This window comes from Pseudochaenichthys georgianus, chromosome 6 (genome assembly GCF_902827115.2).
Source record: "Pseudochaenichthys georgianus chromosome 6, fPseGeo1.2, whole genome shotgun sequence".
NCBI lineage: Eukaryota > Metazoa > Chordata > Actinopteri > Perciformes > Channichthyidae > Pseudochaenichthys > Pseudochaenichthys georgianus.
In genome coordinates, this window is record NC_047508.1 from 28,384,728 (window position 1) to 28,406,494 (window position 21,767).

At 39.4% G+C, this 21,767-nt stretch overlaps 2 protein-coding genes across 5 annotated transcripts in view; both read right to left on the bottom strand.

Annotated features, from left to right (window-relative positions):
- Positions 1–517: 517 nt before the first annotated feature.
- rasef2 (RAS and EF-hand domain containing 2) lies at positions 518–10,163 on the bottom strand. Of its 2 annotated transcripts, none has more exons than XM_034085684.2 (17): positions 9,774–10,163; positions 8,169–8,321; positions 6,352–6,442; positions 5,927–6,022; positions 3,897–3,974; positions 3,696–3,811; positions 3,542–3,610; positions 3,203–3,284; positions 3,006–3,076; positions 2,726–2,915; positions 2,544–2,645; positions 1,674–1,818; positions 1,508–1,589; positions 1,275–1,389; positions 1,080–1,193; positions 896–972; positions 518–813 (listed from the first exon to the last, which is right to left on the bottom strand). In XM_034085684.2, exons 1-17 carry the CDS (start codon positions 10,103–10,105, stop codon positions 711–713), a joined length of 2,016 nt encoding a protein of 671 aa, XP_033941575.1. In that variant the 5' UTR covers positions 10,106–10,163; the 3' UTR covers positions 518–710. The 2 variants fall into 2 exon arrangements, with proteins under 2 accessions (XP_033941575.1, XP_033941574.1); XM_034085683.2 differs by having other exon boundaries at positions 896–999.
- An 829-nt stretch (positions 10,164–10,992) lies between these two features.
- Positions 10,993–21,767, bottom strand: part of sema4ba (sema domain, immunoglobulin domain (Ig), transmembrane domain (TM) and short cytoplasmic domain, (semaphorin) 4Ba) — a 53,775-nt gene continuing 43,000 nt past the window's right edge. For all 3 annotated transcript variants that reach the window (XM_034085178.1, XM_034085177.1, XM_034085179.1), the window contains exons 5-15: positions 21,117–21,215; positions 20,477–20,588; positions 20,136–20,252; positions 19,693–19,850; positions 16,964–17,145; positions 16,025–16,175; positions 15,497–15,707; positions 15,286–15,401; positions 14,730–14,887; positions 14,536–14,627; positions 10,993–14,325 (exon numbers count right to left, since the gene is read on the bottom strand). In XM_034085178.1, coding sequence (XP_033941069.1) covers positions 13,553–14,325; positions 14,536–14,627; positions 14,730–14,887; positions 15,286–15,401; positions 15,497–15,707; positions 16,025–16,175; positions 16,964–17,145; positions 19,693–19,850; positions 20,136–20,252; positions 20,477–20,588; positions 21,117–21,215 — 2,169 coding nt within the window. In that variant the 3' untranslated portion in view covers positions 10,993–13,552. The remainder of the gene's footprint in view (positions 14,326–14,535; positions 14,628–14,729; positions 14,888–15,285; positions 15,402–15,496; positions 15,708–16,024; positions 16,176–16,963; positions 17,146–19,692; positions 19,851–20,135; positions 20,253–20,476; positions 20,589–21,116; positions 21,216–21,767) is intronic.

The following is a 21,767-nucleotide window of genomic DNA, read 5'->3' on the forward strand; positions in this document are numbered from 1 at the left end:
ATATGTATAGTGCAATATTATTTTTGAACACTTGGTGGTGGGGTTTAGCTGCACCGGGTGTATACAAGGGGTCATAGGTGACGGGAGAGGACGAGGACACAGGAGGAAGAGCACACCGATTCCACCAGACAGACAGCCCCGATACCACAACTATTGACACAGTGTACTTAAACCTTGGTATGTAGAGCAATAAACATAATACTAAACTGCAGCAAAAGACCGGAAACTCATCTGTTTGTGTCTGCGTCAGGATCACTCTAAACCCTCCTGTGAAGTAATGGCAAAGGATATAGGACATTGGAACAGTTAAAATTGCCATTACATCTTGATTTCTCAAGAACCATGTTTGGTCTGAAATGAAAAATGGCATTCATTTAAAAATACTAAAAATATGTTTCATGTCTGACAAAACCTTAAACAACTACTTCATTTCATTTGAGGTTTCAGTGATTTTATTTATTTACTTCATAAAAAGACTTTACTACCAAATACAATCTAAGAATATATAGCATGATTACATTCTATCATTTATATTTTTTTTTATATATGTGCAATTTTCCAACAATAGAAATCTTTATTTTGATCAGATAATGAATATTTATGAAAATATTATATTTAAGGCTTGGGAGTTACATATTTTAAAGGTTAACATATGTAGGAAAACTATGTTCATCATAAAATAGAACTTTATCATATCTACAGATAAGAGTCTACAGTCCACAGCAGGCGTTGAGCGATTTCTTCTTGCCGGATGGACTCAGTCTGACCTGAGAATCTGACCGCCGCCTCAGTGTGACATTTTTCTTCACCTCTCTGTGGGAATCAGAAACAAGTCAAAGTGTTGCCATGGTGCGTGAAGGGAAAGCTCAAACTCTCTGTCTCTCTGGCCTCCTACCTGGCGAGATGAAGCACTGTCTCCACGACGTTGGTTCCCTCTTTGGCACTCGTCTCGCAGAACAGGGCGCCGTATGTCTGCAAGCAAAGCATCGACATACCTGACTGAAGGCAGTTTATTTAGACACCCGGGAGGCTAACGTATATAAACACGGTTTCATCAGGTGGAATGAACAGCTACACACCTTGGCCAGCTTCTCTCCGTGAATACTGCTCACACAGCTCCCCTCTGGAAGCTGCTCTCGGAGGTCCACCTTGTTTCCAATAACACACATGGGGATTTTCTCCTCTGTTGAATCCTGTATTAAAAACAAACACCATTGTTTAATATATTAGGTGGTGTCACTATTTTACTTTTCATGCAACATTTCCACTGTTACCTGAATCTGATCCACCCACTCTCTGACGTTCAGGAAGCTGCTTTCTGAGGTGACGTCGTAGAGGAGCAGGACTCCATGAGCTTTACGGAAATAAGACCTGGCAATACTACGAAACCTACAATCCAAAGAAACGCTGTTTTTACTCTTGTGTATTTTACCATCTTGAGTCATTAAAAGCAACAATTTGAATAGATAACACCATGTTTTTTCCATGTGTAACTTCCTGATGATACCTCTCCTGCCCTGCTGTGTCCCAGATCTGCAGACTCGTCCTCTCTCCATCTACAAGCATCCTCTTAATTTGAAAATCAACTCCTGAGAACCAAACAAGCAGTTTTACACATGTGAAATCAAGAATGAGTGTTGGATTACATGTGATGTCAATGCGGTGGCTCTTACCCAGCGTTGTCTGCATGTCTCCCCTGAACTCGTTGAGAGTCAGTCGCAGCAGGAAGCTGGACTTCCCCGCTCCTGCGTCTCCGGCTAACACCAGACGGTACATCGGAGCCGGGCCCACACCTTCTTCTATGTCCGCTCCTAAATGCTTCAGAAATACAACACAAGATAACAAGCTTGTCCAATTTCATGTGGAAAATCTCAGTTTTAGTGATCATTTATAAAGAAAGCAGTAAGCATTTGGTTGGTTGATTGAGAATGTTTATTCAGATAGCAGATAGCTTGCACATCTTCCGGCGCAGACTAAAAACTCATCTCTTTCGACTCCACTTCGAGCGATAGAACTATTAACAAAGCACTTATATACTAATAAAGGGTTGGCTTATCTAAAACCAGTTGAGTAGCACTTGAAATGTTTTAGCTCTATGAAACCTGATGTACTTATATGATTGTTTTCTTCAAGTTTGTATTTTGTTGGTCGAACGCACTTATTGTAAGTCGCTTTGGATAAAAGCGTTAGCTAAATGCAATGTAATGTAATTCTTCACCAAAGTAAGTGGCCTAGAAAAACAAGAACAATAAGCACTAAGCCTGATGAACAGTATTTAACTGATGACATTAACTATTTTTGTAGACTTTCCTCTGCCATTTTTATATTTGTTTTTTCAATAAAAAGGCAAATTCTACTTTGTTGGGACTGTTAAACACAGAGGATAGATCACTCTTATTAAACCTAGCTTTGTTGTGGGTGTCACAACAAAAGCCACACTGTCAGAAGTGCAGAAAACGTTTGAATTTGAAATTGAGATCAAATACAAGTCCCTGCATTAACACTAACTGGGAAGGAGGTTATGATGCATCGAAAAGCTGTACCTTTGTAGAAAATGCAGACAAACGTCTTCGTAGTGACGAAGTGATAGAGTTTGCTTTGCTGGGAGGTACTGAAACTGTGGCTTCAGATTGCATTTCTGAAATCTGTAACAGAGAAAAGTAAATACTTATTTAAAGTTGTCACAGTTTACCAGCATAACATGAGCCATTATTTAAAACCTGACCTCCATATCAGACGGGACATAGGAGTAACTGTGATGCACAGTCTCCACGGAGACCCTACTGTCGTCGCTGTCGTAATCGCTGCCCAAGCCCTCAGCCGTGTCCATGGGCAGCGACACTCCACTGTCCAGGTACTTATCCGCCCAGGTGGACACATGAGAGAAAGTAGTTTTGCTGGGATCCAGCTCCGAGCTGCACCAAAGCATCAACACACATGCTGGCTTTAGCTGTGACAATTTAATTCAGAGAGATCAATCGGCAGATCCACAGAACTTTATGTACCTGCTATGGTTGAGTGTGCTCTGTCGGAGGGGCTTCATCCTTCGGGCTGGGATTTCATTTTGGGGAGACAGCTGTTGAGCAGATTAGGAATGTCAGGGAGGAAACGTTTGTATTTTATAACACTTGAACCAGTGTAAACTATTTATTGTCAGCCTCTATCTGATGTAAAGTCAGTGTATCAGAAAAACAGGACTCACTCTCCTTTTAGCTGCAACCGCCTCACTGGCCAACGCAGAGCGCAGCCCGTCGTTGCTGTCATACAGTTTTTTGTTTGTTGCCCTAATGATGTGTTCAAGAACACAAAGTCAGATATATGTACCATTTATTATCAGTTTTACAAAAGATTATGCTTAGTTTTGGTATACGAAGCCTTCACAACAAAGATGGTTACTACAGTATAAACGTTTTATTGGAACTTTTTAGAAAGTGTTGACACCTAAGATACCAAATCCCTGCATTCTTGATTACTGCACAAAAAAAAAGCACTACCTAAATGTTCACACTAGACAGCATCATGAAGAGAAGAGCAGACTTACTGGAGAATCTGAATCTGATTGGCATATGACTGGTATTCGATAACCATCCTCTTCAATTCATCCGTTTCTCTGTAAAGAATAAACACCACATGAACAAGATGTTGTACTGGATGACAACTGACGAGTTGATTCGAGTTTAAAGACACCGCCTCACCTCCCATGTTGAGCTTTCTGGTCTGCGTACATGTTCTTCAGTTTGTCCATCTCTGAGTGCAGGACGGCGATGTTTGTCTGGGCTTGGAGGAGAGAGGCCCGCAGATCCTCGTTTTCCTGTGGGGAGATTTGATGAATAACTGGAACAATTCTACACTACATACATGTGACTCAACTAAAACAATCACAACAGAGAACTCACCAGTGAGAGATGAGTGATCTGTCTGTTCAGCCTGACCACCTCCTCCTTTGAATTGTTGGAATCAGAGTCCTCTAGGCTCTTCAGAATAGACATTTACACAAGAAGGCTGTTAAACAGTTTCAAATGTTGATAAGCCAATGTGTTTTTAATAAAACAGAAAAAGATATGAACATTCCCTACTTGCAGACCTGTACAATTAATATTGTGCCGCACAGTTATTGCGTTTACATTGTTTTGTTTACTCTATGGTGTAGAAACAATAAGAGGGACTTCTTAAATAAAGACCACTGCCAAGCATAATTTTTAACTCACTTTGTAAAAGAAAGCATGTTTACGGTGAAAAATCCTTTTCAATTTGTGTTCTATGGTAAAATAAGACGTAGCCAAGTATTTTTTTAACCTGCTAAATGTTGGTCTTTGTTATTCGCAATCATGTATGAGACAGTGATGCTCCATTTTTCCAAATAATATTATTGTAACTAGTGCAAGTTTTTAACATAAAACGAAAAGTGACACTTTAGGTGCAGGGCAAGAATGTAGTTTTATTTTTTAGCACAAACTATGGAATATAGCATGGCCTGCACTGCACTAAGGCTGAACGATTAATCGATTTGAAATCGAAATCGCGATTTTAAATGATGGCAGGTGCAATCACCTGCCAAGTATTTTTGAAAGTGCCTGCCCTTTCCGAATGGCTTCCAATGGAGCTTTCCTAGATGGTTTGGTGAAACAAACCATCTGAGTCAGGTTAGTAATGCTCCATCACATGTTTTACATCTATTACAGGGTGAATCTTAAACTGAAGCTTGACTTTAAAGTGGACCTATCATGCTATATTTGAAAAATGTATTGTAGGGCCATACCTATATAAAACATTTCTGTGAAGTTTTTTTTTCAACATACCAAACAGATCACCCATTGTAGCCATGCCTCTTACTGCTCAAACCCCTCTTTTGCAGCCCTGTTAGAGAAATGCAGATTTTGGATCCTTAGCTTGAAAAAAAAAGAAAGAAGAGGAGGCGGAGCTAATGCCTGATCAGAATTCTACCGGAGATAAAGTTAAATTCGGTTGTGATAAAACGCCATCCTATTTAAACCACGTCAAGGATTATTTCTGAAACAGTATGGAGCTCAAATGCTTTTTCTCTTGAAGGTTTATCACAAGGTGAGTTCTTTTTTTATTTCCTGCTTTTTAAAAACACATGTGCTCTTCAGTACAGGTTAGCTCCGTGTGTTAGCGAGGCTTGCTAATGTAAACAAAGACGAGATTACGTCCAAAACATGTCAGGCATTGTTTCTGATAGCAATTTTCTGTGGGTCCGCTGCCGATTTGGCGTCAGATCGGATGGAAATCTGGATCAGCTCCGTTGTAGCCCCGTTTTTTTAGAGATTTGGGTACAGAGGAAAAGAGAGAGGGTTGTATTTTCTGACGCTGCGTGAGTTCCCCGACGCACCGGGGCGGGGACACATATTTATGTATAAAAGACATCACAAAGTGCATTTTGCATGATAGGTCCAGTTTAAAGCAACCCAACGGAAGTTTCCTGTAAGTTTAGTTCTTTCACTCGTAGCTCGGCTTCGGGGGTGCTAGAGACGGGAGCATGTTGATGCGACCTTCCTAGCCGGAGATATGGCCACATTTTACAATAAACTTCCGTTGGGTCGCTTAAAAACAAAGTTGCAAATCGAATCGCATTCGCAATATTTGTCAGAAAAATCGCAATTAGATTTTTCCCCAAAATCGTGCAGCCCTACACTGCACCCCTAATTCATCAAAGTGACTCATTCTCTCACAATGGCTGAATAGTCTTTAAAACGTTGCCCTTTGAGAGTTTACCTAAACAATTAGAGAAAGTGTTTACGTGGATGTCTGTTGCAGCAGAATTTGAGCCCTTGATGCATATGCAAAGGTGTAGGGTTTGTTTTTCCCAGTACCCTGGCTTTGCTCTTCTTTTTTATGATCTTAGAGAACATAATCATCATCAGTCTACTTCTTCTTACAAGGTAAATGCAGGTTGTGAGAAACGTACCTTTAACAGTCTGTCCACTGTTGCATGAAGGTCTGTGACCTCGTTCTTGTGCTTCCTCTGCAAATTCTCCATTACTTCTTCCATTTTCTTACGCTCCTACAAACATGAAACCAAAGAAGTGAAGAGGCGCGGCCAGAATCAGGCCTTGAAGAGAAGCTTTCATCTGCATCACTGAGGCTCTTTGTGGAGAAACCTGTAACCTGCAGCTGTGTGCTGCACCACAAATATGCAGGTAGAGAGAAATGTGCACTCTGCTATAGAAAACCTTTTTTCTGCCTATTTCTCAGCTTGCATTTTATTGCTTACTTGCAGCTGCTTTTACGACAGCCAATGTATCTGATTTGATACATTTCCCTTTCTATAGACATGTAAGTGTAAATCACAGGAGCCATCATCCACTCTAATACTGCAGGTATCATACTTACATTGTCTCGTACTCTCTCCTCTGTTCTGGCAAGCTGCTGCTGAATATCTTCCTCCAGTTCTGTCAGCTGACTGTTGTTCATCTCTTCAGTTCTGTTTGAACAAAAAAGTATGTTCAATTTTGTTGGCAGCCTCACCGCTTCTAAATCAAAGCAGCATCTCCAACAGAGGTCCAAAATCCATTTGAAAATTCTACCTGACTGACTTGCACTTGCTGTCGTTGTGACTGTTCAGTCAGACAACTCACGTGTTTCTTAATATGTTTATTAGAAGCAGCATATAGTTTGAGTTTGGCGTCTAGGCTCGGGCCTCATCAATCCACAGATTTACAAAGAACATTGAGTGATGATTAGAGAACTATCCTCCGAGCCTACAGGTGGAAGCTGGGGTGGAGCTGGGGTGGTGGTGGGGCAGGCAAGCAGCAGCAACATGAAACACAGCAGCAGGAACATGAACGTAGCAATAGCAAGTGAACACAGCAGTGGCAGCAGCAGCATAAGCGAGGCAGAGGCAGGAAGACCTGGCAGCTTAAATAGAGTAGCATGTTTAGGAGAATGTGTTTGGTTGGTTGTAAGAGGGACGAGGTGCGTCACGAGTTAATGTCTGATTGGTGCTCGAGTTGACTGCCTGAATTAGCTTACAGGCTTCGCCCCATCTGTGCTCTCGTCAGACAACACAATAACATACCAGTGTGGGGGGGGTAATATTTATAAATAATACCCCATGTATAATGGTTTTAGTTTAGTATATTTTTTTGAAAAGGACAATATGTCAAACGTCTATTCATCACAACATAGTGGAAACATAGGTACAATAGATGGGGGTATCTAGTTTGTAAAAGGACTAAAATAACAAGGCAGGCAGCACATTTAAGTCTTCCTTCTTCCTTGAATGAGGAATGTCACCTTTCTCATGCCCTGTAGTTACTGAACCACAGAAAGAGCTTAAACAAAACCAGCTTGTACAGAGTTTATTCCCGTGTGTAGGAGTGAAATTCAATAGTGGATTAAAGGTACTATGTGACAGGTCACTAACGTCTTTCTTTTAAACACAACCAATATTTAAAATAATTATTAAGGTTCTTCAGCTTGAATAGCAGTAACCAATGTAAAAAATATTACATTGACATTATAGTCAAGCATCTTTTTTCTGTGCCAAGGACACTGAAGTGACTTCAGTCCAATTTTCAAAGAAAAATGTGTTCACTACAGAATTGTTTTTGTACAATGTGTCTTAAAAACGCTGTACAGTATCTAAGAACTTGACTTTTAATACAGTTAGAAACAAATTGAAATCTATTTATCCAAAGGTGGTACATTTTAAATTTGGGAGTTTCGTGGTTACTGCAGAAATATGGCACTACAACATGGCAGGAAGAAGACCCGCTCTATATGTCGATGTATACTAATATATTTATTATTACTATTATATTACATTTCTGCCATACATCCCATGATTACTACACACTAGTCGTTTAAATTAAGCAGTTAATCCCAGTTGCTGCAGTGGGGAATGAATAGTCTCTGTGGTTTACCGCCACAAGAGGGCAGCAGCTCTCAGGTGAAAACTAATCCACAGGAAGTTTTGCTTCATTGAGTACAATTATGATTCATTGAATTGTGTGAAACTAAAAGCAAACTGTCCAACACATGAACTTTTAACCATTTTTGCTCATACAGAAACATTAGCCACTAACACGTGTCCATCATCATAAACACCTTTGCAATGTGGCCAATTGTTTGAAAAAGTTTCATAATCATTTTCTTTCCATTTCCCAGGACACATGTTCTGAACTGCACTGACCCCACATTATGCTCACCGCTTCATACTGGTCTCCAGTTGTTCACACTCCAGTCTGTTCTCCAGGTTTAGACTGATCAGAGATTTAATTACTTCCTCATACTGCTGCAGAAGCATTTTGTTTGCAGAGGAGTGAATAGTCTGGTAAAGATCCGCCAGCTGCTCCCTGAGACTGTGGGAGGAGGACAAACAGTTACTGTCAGCAATAAACGGGGCACTTACTTTTCTACCCAAAATGTAATTTCTATTATCAAATACTAACCAGAATACTAACCAACACCTGCCTTCAATAAAATGTCAAAATTGTATCTAGAAGCAGTATTTTTAGGCCTATTTTAGCTACATTTAGAATTTAAATATTGTCAACTTTATCAGTAACAACATTTTATAAAACAAAACATATCATCATGTTTGCAACTCCTACACAGTATTGTGTAGGAGCCTCACAGTATTGGGCTCAGCAACAGGTGGATGTACATAAAGCTCAGTAATTCCTTTACAGGCCTAATTATTAGTATATTATAGTATATGACTTGAACAGCAGCAGACAAACACACACTAATAAGCACAGTCTCTTGTCCACATGTATTAAGATCTGCTAAAACAACTGGAGAAAATGTGTCCCTCTCACATGTTTAACTTGCAGATATGTTGAATACCATTGTTATGAAAACACTTCCATACAGAAGTAATGCATGTAAGATGTGGTTGATGATACAGTAGTAGTAAGATGTTATGTTCTAAATACTAACCGTTTATAGTCAAAAGCTGTTCATATGGTTGTCAGTGTTTTATCTGTAGTTTTCCTTCTCCATAATGGCCACTTTGAAAGTAAGAATCCCACTTCGCATTTGCCAGTTGGATGCCAGCTACATGTAACCATTAACATATAAAAAGGTACACCTTTATTCACTTAGTTAATTCAATGTGTATCTTTCAGTGGTGGAAGAAATACTCAGATCTTGTACTTAAGTAAAAGTAGAAAAGTGTAGGAATACTGTTACAAGTAAAAGTACTGTATTCAAAGTGTTACTCAAGTAAAAGTAAAAAAGTATTGGGATCGGATATTTAAAGCACTAAAAGTAAAAGTCCTTATTATGCAGATTTGCCAATTTCAGAATCATATTACATTATAATTATTGATACCATCATGTGTTTATCGAGATGGTAAAGGTGGAACTAAGGTCATATTTAAGTGTTTATCATATTTTTTATCTCAATAATCCATATGTAACTACAGGTACTTCATAAATGAAGTGGAGTGTGAGTAGTAGTAGTACATATTTAACTCTGAATTGTAGTGGGGTAGAACTTAGAAGTACTAAAGTAGCATACAATTAAAATACTTAAGTAAAGTACCTCAGAAGTGTACTTAAGTACCGTACTTAAATGTACATGTACATTTACACAAAATATACCAGTGGTGTAAAGTATGTGTGGCTTATGAGTTACAAGCCGCTTCCGACTTGATAACTTTGAAATAAACTATGTTCAAGTTAAAGGAAAGAGGGAAAACGTCCAGCAACAGATTCCAGAGCAGTCGTTAAACAAAATGACACATCATTAGCCGCTGGCTACCAAATCCTAAAGGTAAACAGGAGCGGTCAGCCGGATGTGAGTTTACCTTTCGGAGAGAAGAGACTCCGCATCAACCCTGCCGGCAAACTCTTCCCTCGGACACGCTTGGTTTTGGAACGACCCAGCGCCAAAAGACGCCAGATCCAGAGTCTCAGAAACCTCTTGAAACCTGGAGGAAAACATTCTGTAGTCGATGTATCCGTCCTGGTCCCCACCGAATTTGTCGAACAAAGTTTGGATCTCAGTTTGGGACACGTTCAGCTCCCGGCATACAACCGTGAAGTCCTCGTACTCTATTTTACCGGATTTGTTCACATCACAAGCAGAAAATAACCTATGAAGGCTGGGTGGGTCCATATTTAAATTGATAAAACACATACAAAGTATACAAATGGTTAAAATTAAACCCGGCTTCTTCCCACACGGACTCACTTCGGCTGCGTGCCAACACAATAAAAGCCTCCGTTAAATGTCGGAGGATCCTTTTATTGGTCCAATCTAAGTGTAGGCGGGTATTCCGAATAAAAGCACCCTGTGTGCCTCTTCCTACCTGGATTATATCAGGTTTCTGCAGATATATTATTTATTCGGCTTAATCCTGCTGCATGCCATCCCTGTGTGGAGTAACTCTGTAATACAATAGAAACACAACACATACGCAAGTGTGTGGCTCTATTTACCTTTAAGGTGTGTGAGAGTGTTATCAGAGATACTCCTCTTTGTTCCCTTTCCGTCTGAAGAGTGTTTCTGACGCCACCCTAAGAGACTGAATCAGCAAAAAAAGACTATTAAAACCTACAAAATGTTAACATTGTGGCAATATTATTCTTTAATATTGTAAATGGACATTTCTGCTCCATACTACCTCTTTTGAATCAGCATAACTTTCCACTTTGAATATAGTAATGTCATATTGTGTTACATTTTACTGCACTCATTTTCCTACACAACTATATTTTGTGTAAATATTGTCTTTATTTTTCATTTCTTACAATAGTCTTAGCTTTTAAAGTTTGTAATATATTTGTATTGGTACATGTATATATATATATATATATATATGTATATATATATACTATATTCTTCTTGCTGTGCTTTTGTATGCACCACTTATACCAAAGCAAATTCCTATATGTAAACCTACTCGGTAATACATCTGATTCTTTATTATGTAGATTAATCAAACTGATTAATCTAACTGATTAATCTACATAAATAATGAGGAAATGTCATAGGGCCATATAATCCTGAGCCATTCAAATAAGAAAGTATCCATTTGAGCTTTATTTGAAAAATTAAAATAAAGTGCTTTTTATATACAATACAAAAAAGAAAAGAAAACAGTAGTGATGTATGATACAAAAAATACAATTCACAATATTTTTACATTGGCAGCTGAATTTACAAAACTATTTTACATAAAAACTCTTTTTACTTACATGTTGACAAGAGTCTGAGCCACTTGTACTCTCACAAATAGAAGGCCACACTATAGTGGTTCATTAGGAGAAAGCAGACAACGATACTTTCGCTGTGGCATTTATAGTTTAGGCTTGTATTCAAATAAAAGCATGTTCAGTACCTGCACATATTTCACTAAATCACAGCCACTTTATATTTATTCTGCAATTTAATATTGTTCTGATGACAGACACTTCACCGAAAGCTGCCATTTATTTGTCTTTAATAACAGGCAAAGCACAAATCTTTCATACTGCATGATTGATTATAGCCGACCAGTCTTTAAAATCCACATAGAGTTATATCTGCAGTGCCATTTACAAGAAATGTAACATAATACTAATACCTACCTATAATTCAGTATTTTTTCAATCAGCCAGTGGTTCTTCATGTGCTACAGTTTTAGAATAAAATGTAGTCCCTGACTAAAGTTGAAGCCACTGTGAAATAAAAAACAAACAAACCTCATGACAGTATTAAATCACATGTATTCAATGTTTTAACTCTTTTTTCTGATCATGGCCAGTCCTGTCACACCTACAGTGTAGCATTTGACTCACAGCACTACTACCTGGTTAGTTTATTATCCCAAGAGGCACGTCTCTTGATTATTGTCTCAGAAGGCATTATCCGTTTCAGATTTGTTATGAAATCCATAACCTGCATTGTACTAAGGCTTTTCAACATCATGTGCAAATCCTCTGCATTTTGACTCGAGCAGTATGCCTTCCTGCATTTTGTGGAATTTAAATTTTGCTGCCCGCATTACAACACAAGAGCCAAACTCAAGTATCATATTGTATAAAAATGCTTTCAAGTTTTTCCGACATCTAACTCACAAATTTGGTGGATTATAATTCATTATTTTGGATTAAGAAAATGGCTAATCAAGATAATTAAAAAGTACAATTCTACTAGGTGAAAATGAAAAGTATTACTTTTATGTTTGCCTTTCAAACCATTTAAGCAAGCAGAGGGAGATTTTTTCCATTCATTAACTTCCATAAATGAATATGTGTATCAATTTGAGGCTATACAGATGTGTGTTATTTAAATCAGATTATGAATAGTTGTGATATTTAAATATGCTTTATTATTTACCTTTAAGAATAGTGATAGATATTTGTAATATTAAAGAATGTCTATGAACATGTTCTCTCTTTCTCTAATAAAAAACATTTGACCAATCTTCTGCACTAAAATACACAAAAATGGCTAAAATCTCTTGCATACTTAGAGTTAGTGTGATGATGTGAGTGTGTGCCTGGGTGGGTGTGGGTGTGTGTTTGCAGTGCCACTGATCCTAAAGTAATGAACAGTGGCAACACCTTTGTGCTTACTCAGTCTTGAGGTGAGGTTTTCTTGGTGTTTCCCTCACTTCACATTATTTGCTTTGCATAGACTGCCTATCTCATGAACAACATGAAAATACCTGGAATGAAATGTTTCCCTTTTTCACATTTGGTGAAGGAACCCCCTGCTGAAAGTCGAGCTTCCACAGAGGAATATTTGTATCCACTAATAATACACTACTTTACAATAAGAGCATAATGTGTCTTTATTTATGACTATATCATATTAATGTTTTTGGTGTGAGGTGATTGAGGTGGTAAGAGTTTCTACAATATTTGTATGAGGTGATTCCTTGTTTGTGTTTTCTTTCAGTTTTATATAAAATGGTGCTTTTTTATCAAACTTTTCAGTCTATTAGTACAACTCTCTTTTAATGTTTTCTCATTTTCTGTTATATTCAAGCCTTAAACAAGGAGTATATTTCTGTGAATGTACACTGACTTCTTTATCTTTTTTCTTGCCTGCTACTGTATAGTTGGTGTATACTCTGGTGTGTGTTTACCTTGTATGTACAGTACATAGTGCATAGCCTCTGCAAAGGGTAGGCATTCCAAATGAGAATGAACATATAACAGCAAAAACTGTTAGCTGTTTGTTAGTGGGAACATTTCTGAATATCTCTGTACCTTCAAAGCATTACCAGTAGATAATCTGGACGGACTGTGGCAATGCTATGAAATCTAATCTGAATTATACTTGTGACGCCTCCGCCATGCTTATTACATTCCTGTGAGCTGTTTGTGAAAGCGTCAAAATCCTAAAGGCAAAATAGAACTTCTTCAGTGTGCTTCAAATGCACTTCAATAGGGGGAGTGACAGGAAAATCAAATGAACGTGAACCACAGGGACAGAACGAAAAAGAAAAGTGCAAAATCTGTGTAATGAAAAGTCTCTCCACGAAGAGTCCGATGATCCTCAGTTTTCCCTCGTACAGGGTTGTGTCTCTCTCAGCAAGTGCACTCTTTTCCTTAAGGTTTAAAATGAGTCTCTCCACACATCATGAAGCCCGCCTCACACTATAGAGTCTTTAATCTCAGAGCCCAGTCTGACTCGTGGTCGTGGGCAAGTTGGAGAAATCTCTACGTGGCTTTGTTTCAAGTTCAGAGGCCTCTTCTCTGACTCTGAGAAGCTCTTGCTGTTGTCGGGCGACGAGCACTCGTGCGGAGGAGTGCTGCAGATGTAGTTGTCATTGAGGGTCTGGTAGCCCTTGTGATCTGACGCTGACGGTGTGACTGCGTTCCCGTTTAGCGGCAAGTTCTCCGCCGGTTTCCCCACTATCCTGGGCTTCTTCTGCTGCAAGTTAGGGCACTCTCCCTCCTTGAGTATGGACTTCATGTGGTCGCGGTTCCTGTAGACGACAAACAGAGAGAAGACCACCAGGGAGAAGGCCAGGAGGGCACACACTACTATCAACTCATTCCAGTAGGTCTTGGTGTTGATCTGCGGGGAGCGGGCCTGTCCTGGTAGGATGATAAACTCCTCCTGTGAGACCTGCGGCGTACGTGAGTGGCCTTTCAGGGTGGTGCTCTCCAGCTTGGCTTCGCCCCTCACACAGTAGTTTGCCAGCAGCTGTCTGAAGCCTTCCTCCACTGACCAGCACTCGTAGGTTTCCTGCTTGTCAGCCTGAGCTACCACTACCAGCCCCCCCTCTGGGCTGGGGTAATGGAAGTGACCTGAGCTCTCACTGAACTCCCACTTCCTTTCAGCCAAATTAGAGCGCAGCTTGCAAGGGAGTACTTTGAACGTGTTGGCTGGGATAATGATCACCTGGCATGAAGACATTTCTGTGGGAAGGCAAAGCAGAGACTTAGATAGAGTCAGACATGGCATGTAATAAGCTGTACCGTCTTATCTTGAGCAGGATTCAGAATAATAAGTGTTTGACGCAATGAACACATTTGTAATCACGACTTAAATTGCAAGGCATAACAGAAAAAAATCCAGTGCACAGTGCTGCTCTGTACATCTTTGACAGAGAAAAGGAGTTCACTTACTTGTAGGTGGAGGTTTAGCAAACCTTGGGCTTGGCGATGCCTTGTCGCAAATAGCTGATGTATCTGCATCGTCTACATCCTGCTGCCAGGCACTAAAACACATATATTTTTAATGAGAAACCATCCAAGAAGAAATAGATTGTCTTAAATTAATAAAAGTGTTTGTCAGATTATTGTGCAGAGGGGATGCATACCTGCTTGGTGGAGCCTGTCTAACATCTACACACTGCTTCCCGTTCCAGGTACAGTAAGGATCCCTGGAGAGGATGCACTCCCCACAACTCTGATAATTAGTGCAGTTAGCTACTGGGACCTCCACCAGTTCAGAGAAAGAGGAAACATAAAGCTGACCCTGTGGAGAAGAGATGACAAAGCAGGGAAGTCCCCAAATACAGGTGGGTTACTAATTTCCTCCAGACTCTTCCTTGTTTAATAGTTGCACTTTTCTTAACAACAACGTAAAAGTTATTTATTTGCTTTAATGTACTAATCCAAGCACAGAAACAAAGACAAGTCATGATTCAAGAAGTTCACAATTACAGCTGTTAAACGCCCAGCTGTTTGCAGATCCCCTGAGAGACATGCATGTAATTAGCTGAGCATGAGGTCTTCTTTAGGCTGTGACTCTTAGTGACAAATGGAATAAACAGCCAATAAATGCATTTACAGAGCATGTTTTCAGCTCACACAGTGAGAAAACATGTGAAACAAACCGGTCTTATTTATTCTTCTCTCATCACTCCACTATACCTTTTCAGTGTCTAGCTCTATGTGTTGCACTGGTTGGGAATCACGGAAGAGCGTCATCTCCTCAATGATGTGCATCTTGTTTTTGACATTAATGGCTTTGTGAATCCTCCCATCATCTAAAAGACACAGAATCACTTGCAATTAGATCAACAAATTACACAGAAGGTTACAAAAGGGTAGATGAGTTAGTTTGTGTGCAGGAAACCATTACCTGTGCCAATGAAGAGCACATTATATGCCTTTTTGGCTGCCTGGACTCGATGGACAGCGATCTGCGTGTAGCGAACGTTACGTTTCAGCAGGAGAGGCTGACTTCGGATCACGCTGTCCATCAGGAAATGATCTTTGACAAAATTCAGCACCTTGTCTGGCATGTGCAGCGACGACGAGATGCCCTGTTCTCTGGCAGCATTTGTAATACACTGTGGAGGAAAAATCACGAGTCATTAAAAAACATTCACACACAGTAGGACAATGTCTGACACATAATGCAGGGGCTTCAATGTTTCATTTGCTTGGACTTTTTTATTGAATCAACTCTGATGAGCTTGCCAGGAAATGAAAGTGGCAGTCATTTGAAAATAATAAGGTGAGAGGTGAACAAGCTCAACAGATATCTGCTTGAGCCTTAATCGTCAGTAACACTCAAGGACGTGACTGATGAGCAGGCAGTCACGTATGAAACTCGTTCATGCAGCTGACATGTTTCTCCAGCAGAGGGCAGCAGGTGGTTACTCACCACTCCAGGCCGAGGCTCAGGGACCAGATGATTGTAAGTGTACCACTGTTGAGTCTCTCGGTTGACTTCACGGTATCGCCCGTTGAAAGCCTTATCCACCTGGTCCATAGTGAAGGCACACACTGCAGAGCTTCCTGAAGCACCTTTATACCTGAGAAGACATCACATTGGATTTAGAGGTTGGATTTAAAAGTTGTGCAATGGGTGCATCAGTAGCTGTGTCTTTATATACGTGTATGCAAACTCTGTATATGTACGCAAGACACGTGTTAACATGTTAATGTGCATTTTTAATATGCAGTATGTATGATTTTTTTATACTCTACAGAACTTCAGGACAGAGTTCAGAACAAATTATTTAGAACACTTTCATCACCTCCTATGAAAGTTACCCCTCTATTAAAAATTAAATCACTGGACATAAATACACTGTTTCCACAACCCATGTTAACATATTAAGAGTAGTAGACCATAGGTAGATAGATATGTCACTATGTGTACAGATGTCCATTTTCACTTTTCACTCGTCACTTTAACTTATTCCGTACTTTATAATTTATGACCAAATATGTACATATTCTGACAGTTATTTTACAGTTATTTTACTCTTATTTTTACTCATCTCCTATCTCATAGTCTTTTATTATTATTATCATTTTAATTTTTTTCTTGATTTGTGATTTTATTAATCTGTGTGAATCTTTGCTGTCCTGTTTTTTCACGCTTACCCTGTTGCTGCTTTGTATAACTGAATTTCCCCTCGGGGATTAATAAAGGTTCATCTTATCTTATCTTGCATTTGCACTTTTGGTTTTAATCATTTATAGTATACCTCAGATAAAGACACATTTTATTCCTCACGTGCCATATTTGTTCAAGATATCTGACAGTATAACAACATTAATTGTGTGACGTTTTGCAGTGAAAGTTGGAGCTCACCACTGAGAGGTGAAGACTCCATAAAACACAGTGTTCTTCCAGTCGTCGGGACTGGGTGTCAGCACAAACATGTCTTGGATTATGTTGAAGGGGAACCCATCATCAGGCAGAGAGCAGAGCAGCTGAGCCTTCAGGAAGGTCGTCCATTTCTTCTGCAGAACCCTCTCGCCTCCCATGTCGCCCTGCAACACAGATATTGCAGGGATGGAGCAGTTTAACATGTGGACAGTAGAGGGTGCCATAATATAAAATTGACATCTGTCTGAGCTGAGGTGGTTGACAATGCTTCTGGAATAACGGTTTGATGCACAGCTGTGATTTGATGGGATGTGACAGGCTTGTAAAAGGCATGAAATAATGATGTGCACCATATGGGAAACCTCACATACCATAACATACAGTATATTGTATGATATATTATATTAGGAAAATAATTATGTCATCTACCTTCTCCATGACTAAAAACAGAAACAGAAAAAAGCGCTGCGTCCAAAGGTGAAGCACTTTGAATTGAGGTAATTGGAAACGTTAACCTCATGCAGTAAAACCATAATGAGCTCAATCACTTGTGCCTGTCACACAGATACACCCTGGGGCAGCAGGCTTTTAGGTCATGAAAACAATATACATCATCACAACTGGCTTTGACAAGAAAATAACAAAAAAAACACTTGGGGCTTTGAGGAGGGCAAATGCTTTTAAATGAAAAGAAAAAAGAGGCTTTGCTCCCCGTCAATCCTTCTTCACTAACACTACGGCTCTGATGCAATGCCTTTGGCAATAGCCTTCAAAGTGATGTGTTGCATAGGACTTCCTTGACATACAGACTCATTTGGCTACATCTTTTACCCCCAACGTGAAAGTGATTTAAAGTATGTGATGTATGGCGGTATATTCCACAAGGAGTTTAACTTTTGGGTCTCAGGACAGTACACTAGCCAGGGGCTGTACTGATTTTTACAAAAAAGACCTGACATTTACAAGGAGGATAATAATCATACTGTCTATTTTACATTCAGTTCGTAGTAACAATTATTCCAGTCTTCTCCCAGGCTTAGATCTACAGTAACAAGATTAAAGTTGGCTGCCGGAAGAAAAAGCAGTTTTAAAAAATGTGCAGAGGACCAAAGAGAAATACGAAATGAGCTAAAATACATAGGACCCTCTAACATGAAGCTTCAATTGATTCCACTTAAGTATTACATTAATCAGTAAAAGGCAGCGCTGGATGGGGAAATGACACATGACCAATACTGAGCTTCTGAAGCAATTACTCTTTGCAGTAAGCCAGGCAGATGATTAGCAACATACAGTATATTCTCTTTGTGCCGAAACCTCGTTTCATAATGTAATGCCACTCTGTGCTTAAACTGACTTCTGAATAATTTAACTAAATGCATCCCATTTATTAATCCCTTGTTAAAAGCATCCCTTGTTCAAAAGGCCGTTTAAAACGCATGAACATGGCAGGCAGTAATGGCTTCTTTCTGGGAACTGTATAATCCGGCTAACACAGAACATGCTTTGTTTTGTTTGCTCCGAGCAAAACATTGTTTATCATTCCATAGTTAGCCTCTATGAAGTGGAACCTGTGTACTAAACACCTGAATAAACAACAAAGAGCGGACTGCTGTAGACACAATACGTCAAACAAGGGACTAGGGAGAAAGGGATTGGATTTAAAGCAACTATTTATTTGAACAGGAATCCCTGTATGGTATTACAGGAACTGACACTATCTATATTAAAATATTTGAACCTAATTTTGTTTAGGAAGCACACTCCCAAAAATAAACATGTTAATTACCTCCTAACTAAAAATGAAGCAGGGGTCAATATTTATATAACTGCGTTTTTAATTGGATGTATAGAAAAACTGAGAGTATAATTTCATAAATATTTGGAAATGTAACCATTAGGCAGTTCCGACTGAACCATGTCTGTGATTCACGGCTGGGCTTTCTATTATAAATGAATATAAAAACTATATTGGATCTCTACATCTGAGTACAAAACAAATAACTAAAACATTATCAGTTTGCAAAAAATAACAGGTCTTTAGAGACTCAAACATTTTTTAAGAGAAAATGTCAAAGTCTCAGTGAATATTTTTCATTCTTGTACCTCGATAAACATGATTAGAAAGACAGCAGTATGACCTGGAGAATGGGTTTGCAAAGTTAATGATGTTTACAGAAATGAGAAGACCCTCAAAGATGTTAACAAATGCTGTGTGAGGTCTGTATCTAATTTAAAAGCCCTGGGTTTAAGTATTTCATCGGGTGATAATCCACTTCTGTGCATGGATCTTGTGCTACAGTTATCCAAAAGACATTTCGACTTGGCTACAGAGTCCTGTCTGAACACAAATATTTGGCTGAAACGTGATAAGATTTGAGGGAGGAGAGGATCTGGAGAAATAGAACAAACAGGGAAACAGGCAGGAGGAATGTTTTTCTGTAACAAGAGATCCTGCGTCACTGCAGAGAAAGACTGTAAGCTACACTCATCATAGTCAGGCTGTAAGAAGCTTTCAGAAGGATCCTGCTGTGTGCTTATGTATCGGAGCATGTACTGTCTATAAACACACATGAAATGCACAAACACACAAACAAACCCTCTCCCTGGTCTGATAGATCCCTATAGTAATGTGAGAGGGTGTCAGGATGTATTGCTAAAGGGGGAAAAGGCCCCTTTCGATGGACTATCTCCCTTCAAGCATCACTCACCTTACACACGCGAGCGATGCGTGACACAATGGTGTTGTCAAAGAAATCAAACTCCTTTCCTGCTTCACTGAAGAAGAAGTAAATCTTATCGTCGTCGCCCACGAGGTTGCCCTTGGGCAGGCTCTCCTGTATGTAGGCAGAGCCAACAAAGGCCGGGTCTGAAAGAAAAATGACTCAAGTCAACCTACAGTAGATGAAATTCAGGCGTCTAGGGACGGACGTTCTTATTTCCTCTGACATCAAAACACTAAATGGAAAATTCAATTGCGACAAGGACACTTTTCATCTGTATAATCTCGAATGGTGTCAAATACTATTCGCATGCAGCATATCTGGCATGAACAGTTTGAGAATGTCTTTTATCTTATACAAGATATGATATAAAATGATATATTTCTTTATTAAATGACAATTTAATAAAAAGTATTGCCTTCCAATTGTACCTTGAAGCCAGTTGAGTGAGTTTTCTGTTTTCAGAGCAGTTCCTTGGCTTAGACTCTTGTAAATGATGGGTTCATTTCCTTGGAAATTACTGACTGTTCCGGCATACAGCTCCCCATCTGCAACGCAATGAAGAAGACCAGAATAATCACAGTGTTTACCACAAGGGAATTTGCTTCTGCGTCACACACAGTAATGTAATCCAGAGGTTTTACCCCAATTTGTCCATATTAGGCACCTGTATCTATTTACAATACTGATTATCACAGTGGTTTCAGTAAATGTAACAATTAAAACAAAACATTACAAAAAATACTCATTCTATCAACATTCTTGGACCTACCAGCCATGATGGCAGTGGACTTGTATTCAGGGTTAAATGGACAACGGCTTCTTCCATCTTCTGTCACAATCTCACCGGTATCACTTGTGACAAGGGAGAAGTCTGCAGAGTTCTGGGGAGCAGACACACATCACATGACTCTTAGTTGAACAGTAGAGCCGTAAACTGCTCTGACAGTGACCGCTGCCCGTCCTCACCGTCCTGAAGTGAGGAGGAGCGCCGTCAGTCTTTGGGCAAAGTTGAAGCACAGGTCATGCCTGTGTGTTTGTTATGGATAGTTCTAAGTCTTTGAAAGATTTGTAGAAAAGGATTGCAAACTGGGTCCATTCTTATATAATCTGATTACATGCATTGAATATTTCCCTTCGGCACAGGAGATAATAAAATAATGTACAGACATTATATTGGGTCTAGCTGGGCATGGGCCTCAGCCAGACTGCTAAGTGTGCTGAGAGACAGGAAGCAGCATGCGTCAGAGTTTAGATGCTCTTGAATTTAATAAACAAAAAACCACAAAGGCACCAGGGTAATCAACTTTTGTGGAAAACCACAACATCTAGAAAAACTGTGAATGACACAGCTTTTTAGATCCTCAACACAAAGAGTCACTGCAACAGTGACTGATCACACAAACACTTACTATGTAAGCACATGTGGGGCTGAAGGCGTATGTTCCACACACGTACAGATGAGTGCTGTTCATTTGTAGTAAGATCTTGATGTAGTTGAAGCAATCCGTCTGTTTGGGAAAAGATTTGGGAACATTTTCATAAAAAAAAATTGTAATTGTCTTTACAGCATACAACGTACTTTAAGAATCAGGCTGTATTCTCTGCCATAAACCAAGCTGATTAGGCACTTTCTCCATAACAGGTTGTATTTTTATCTCGTCATTCAAAATGTATCTTATTTCCTGTCTAAAGACACATATTAAGTAATTAAGATACACATGACAACAAATGATCTGCAGACTGCAACACAGGACAAGAATTAAGTTTGAAAAACAAGTGTGTTGGTACCACAAAAACTTTTATTAAATAAATAATGTGCTCCCTCTTAAAATATATATCATCAGAAATGTACGAGGTTCTGGTCCGTGTGTTTGCATATGAAAGTGGTAGTGGAGTAAGGTAACAAAGAAAGATGGTTATATAGGAAGTTTGTTTGAAAGGAAGGGAAAAATCCATAATTGTAGAATGGAAAGTTTTCACTTGACAGGAAATGTCCAGGGCTGTGCCCTCAGCCTGTTTCCACAGTGCCCTGCAACAATGATCAACTCGAGAACCTGCAG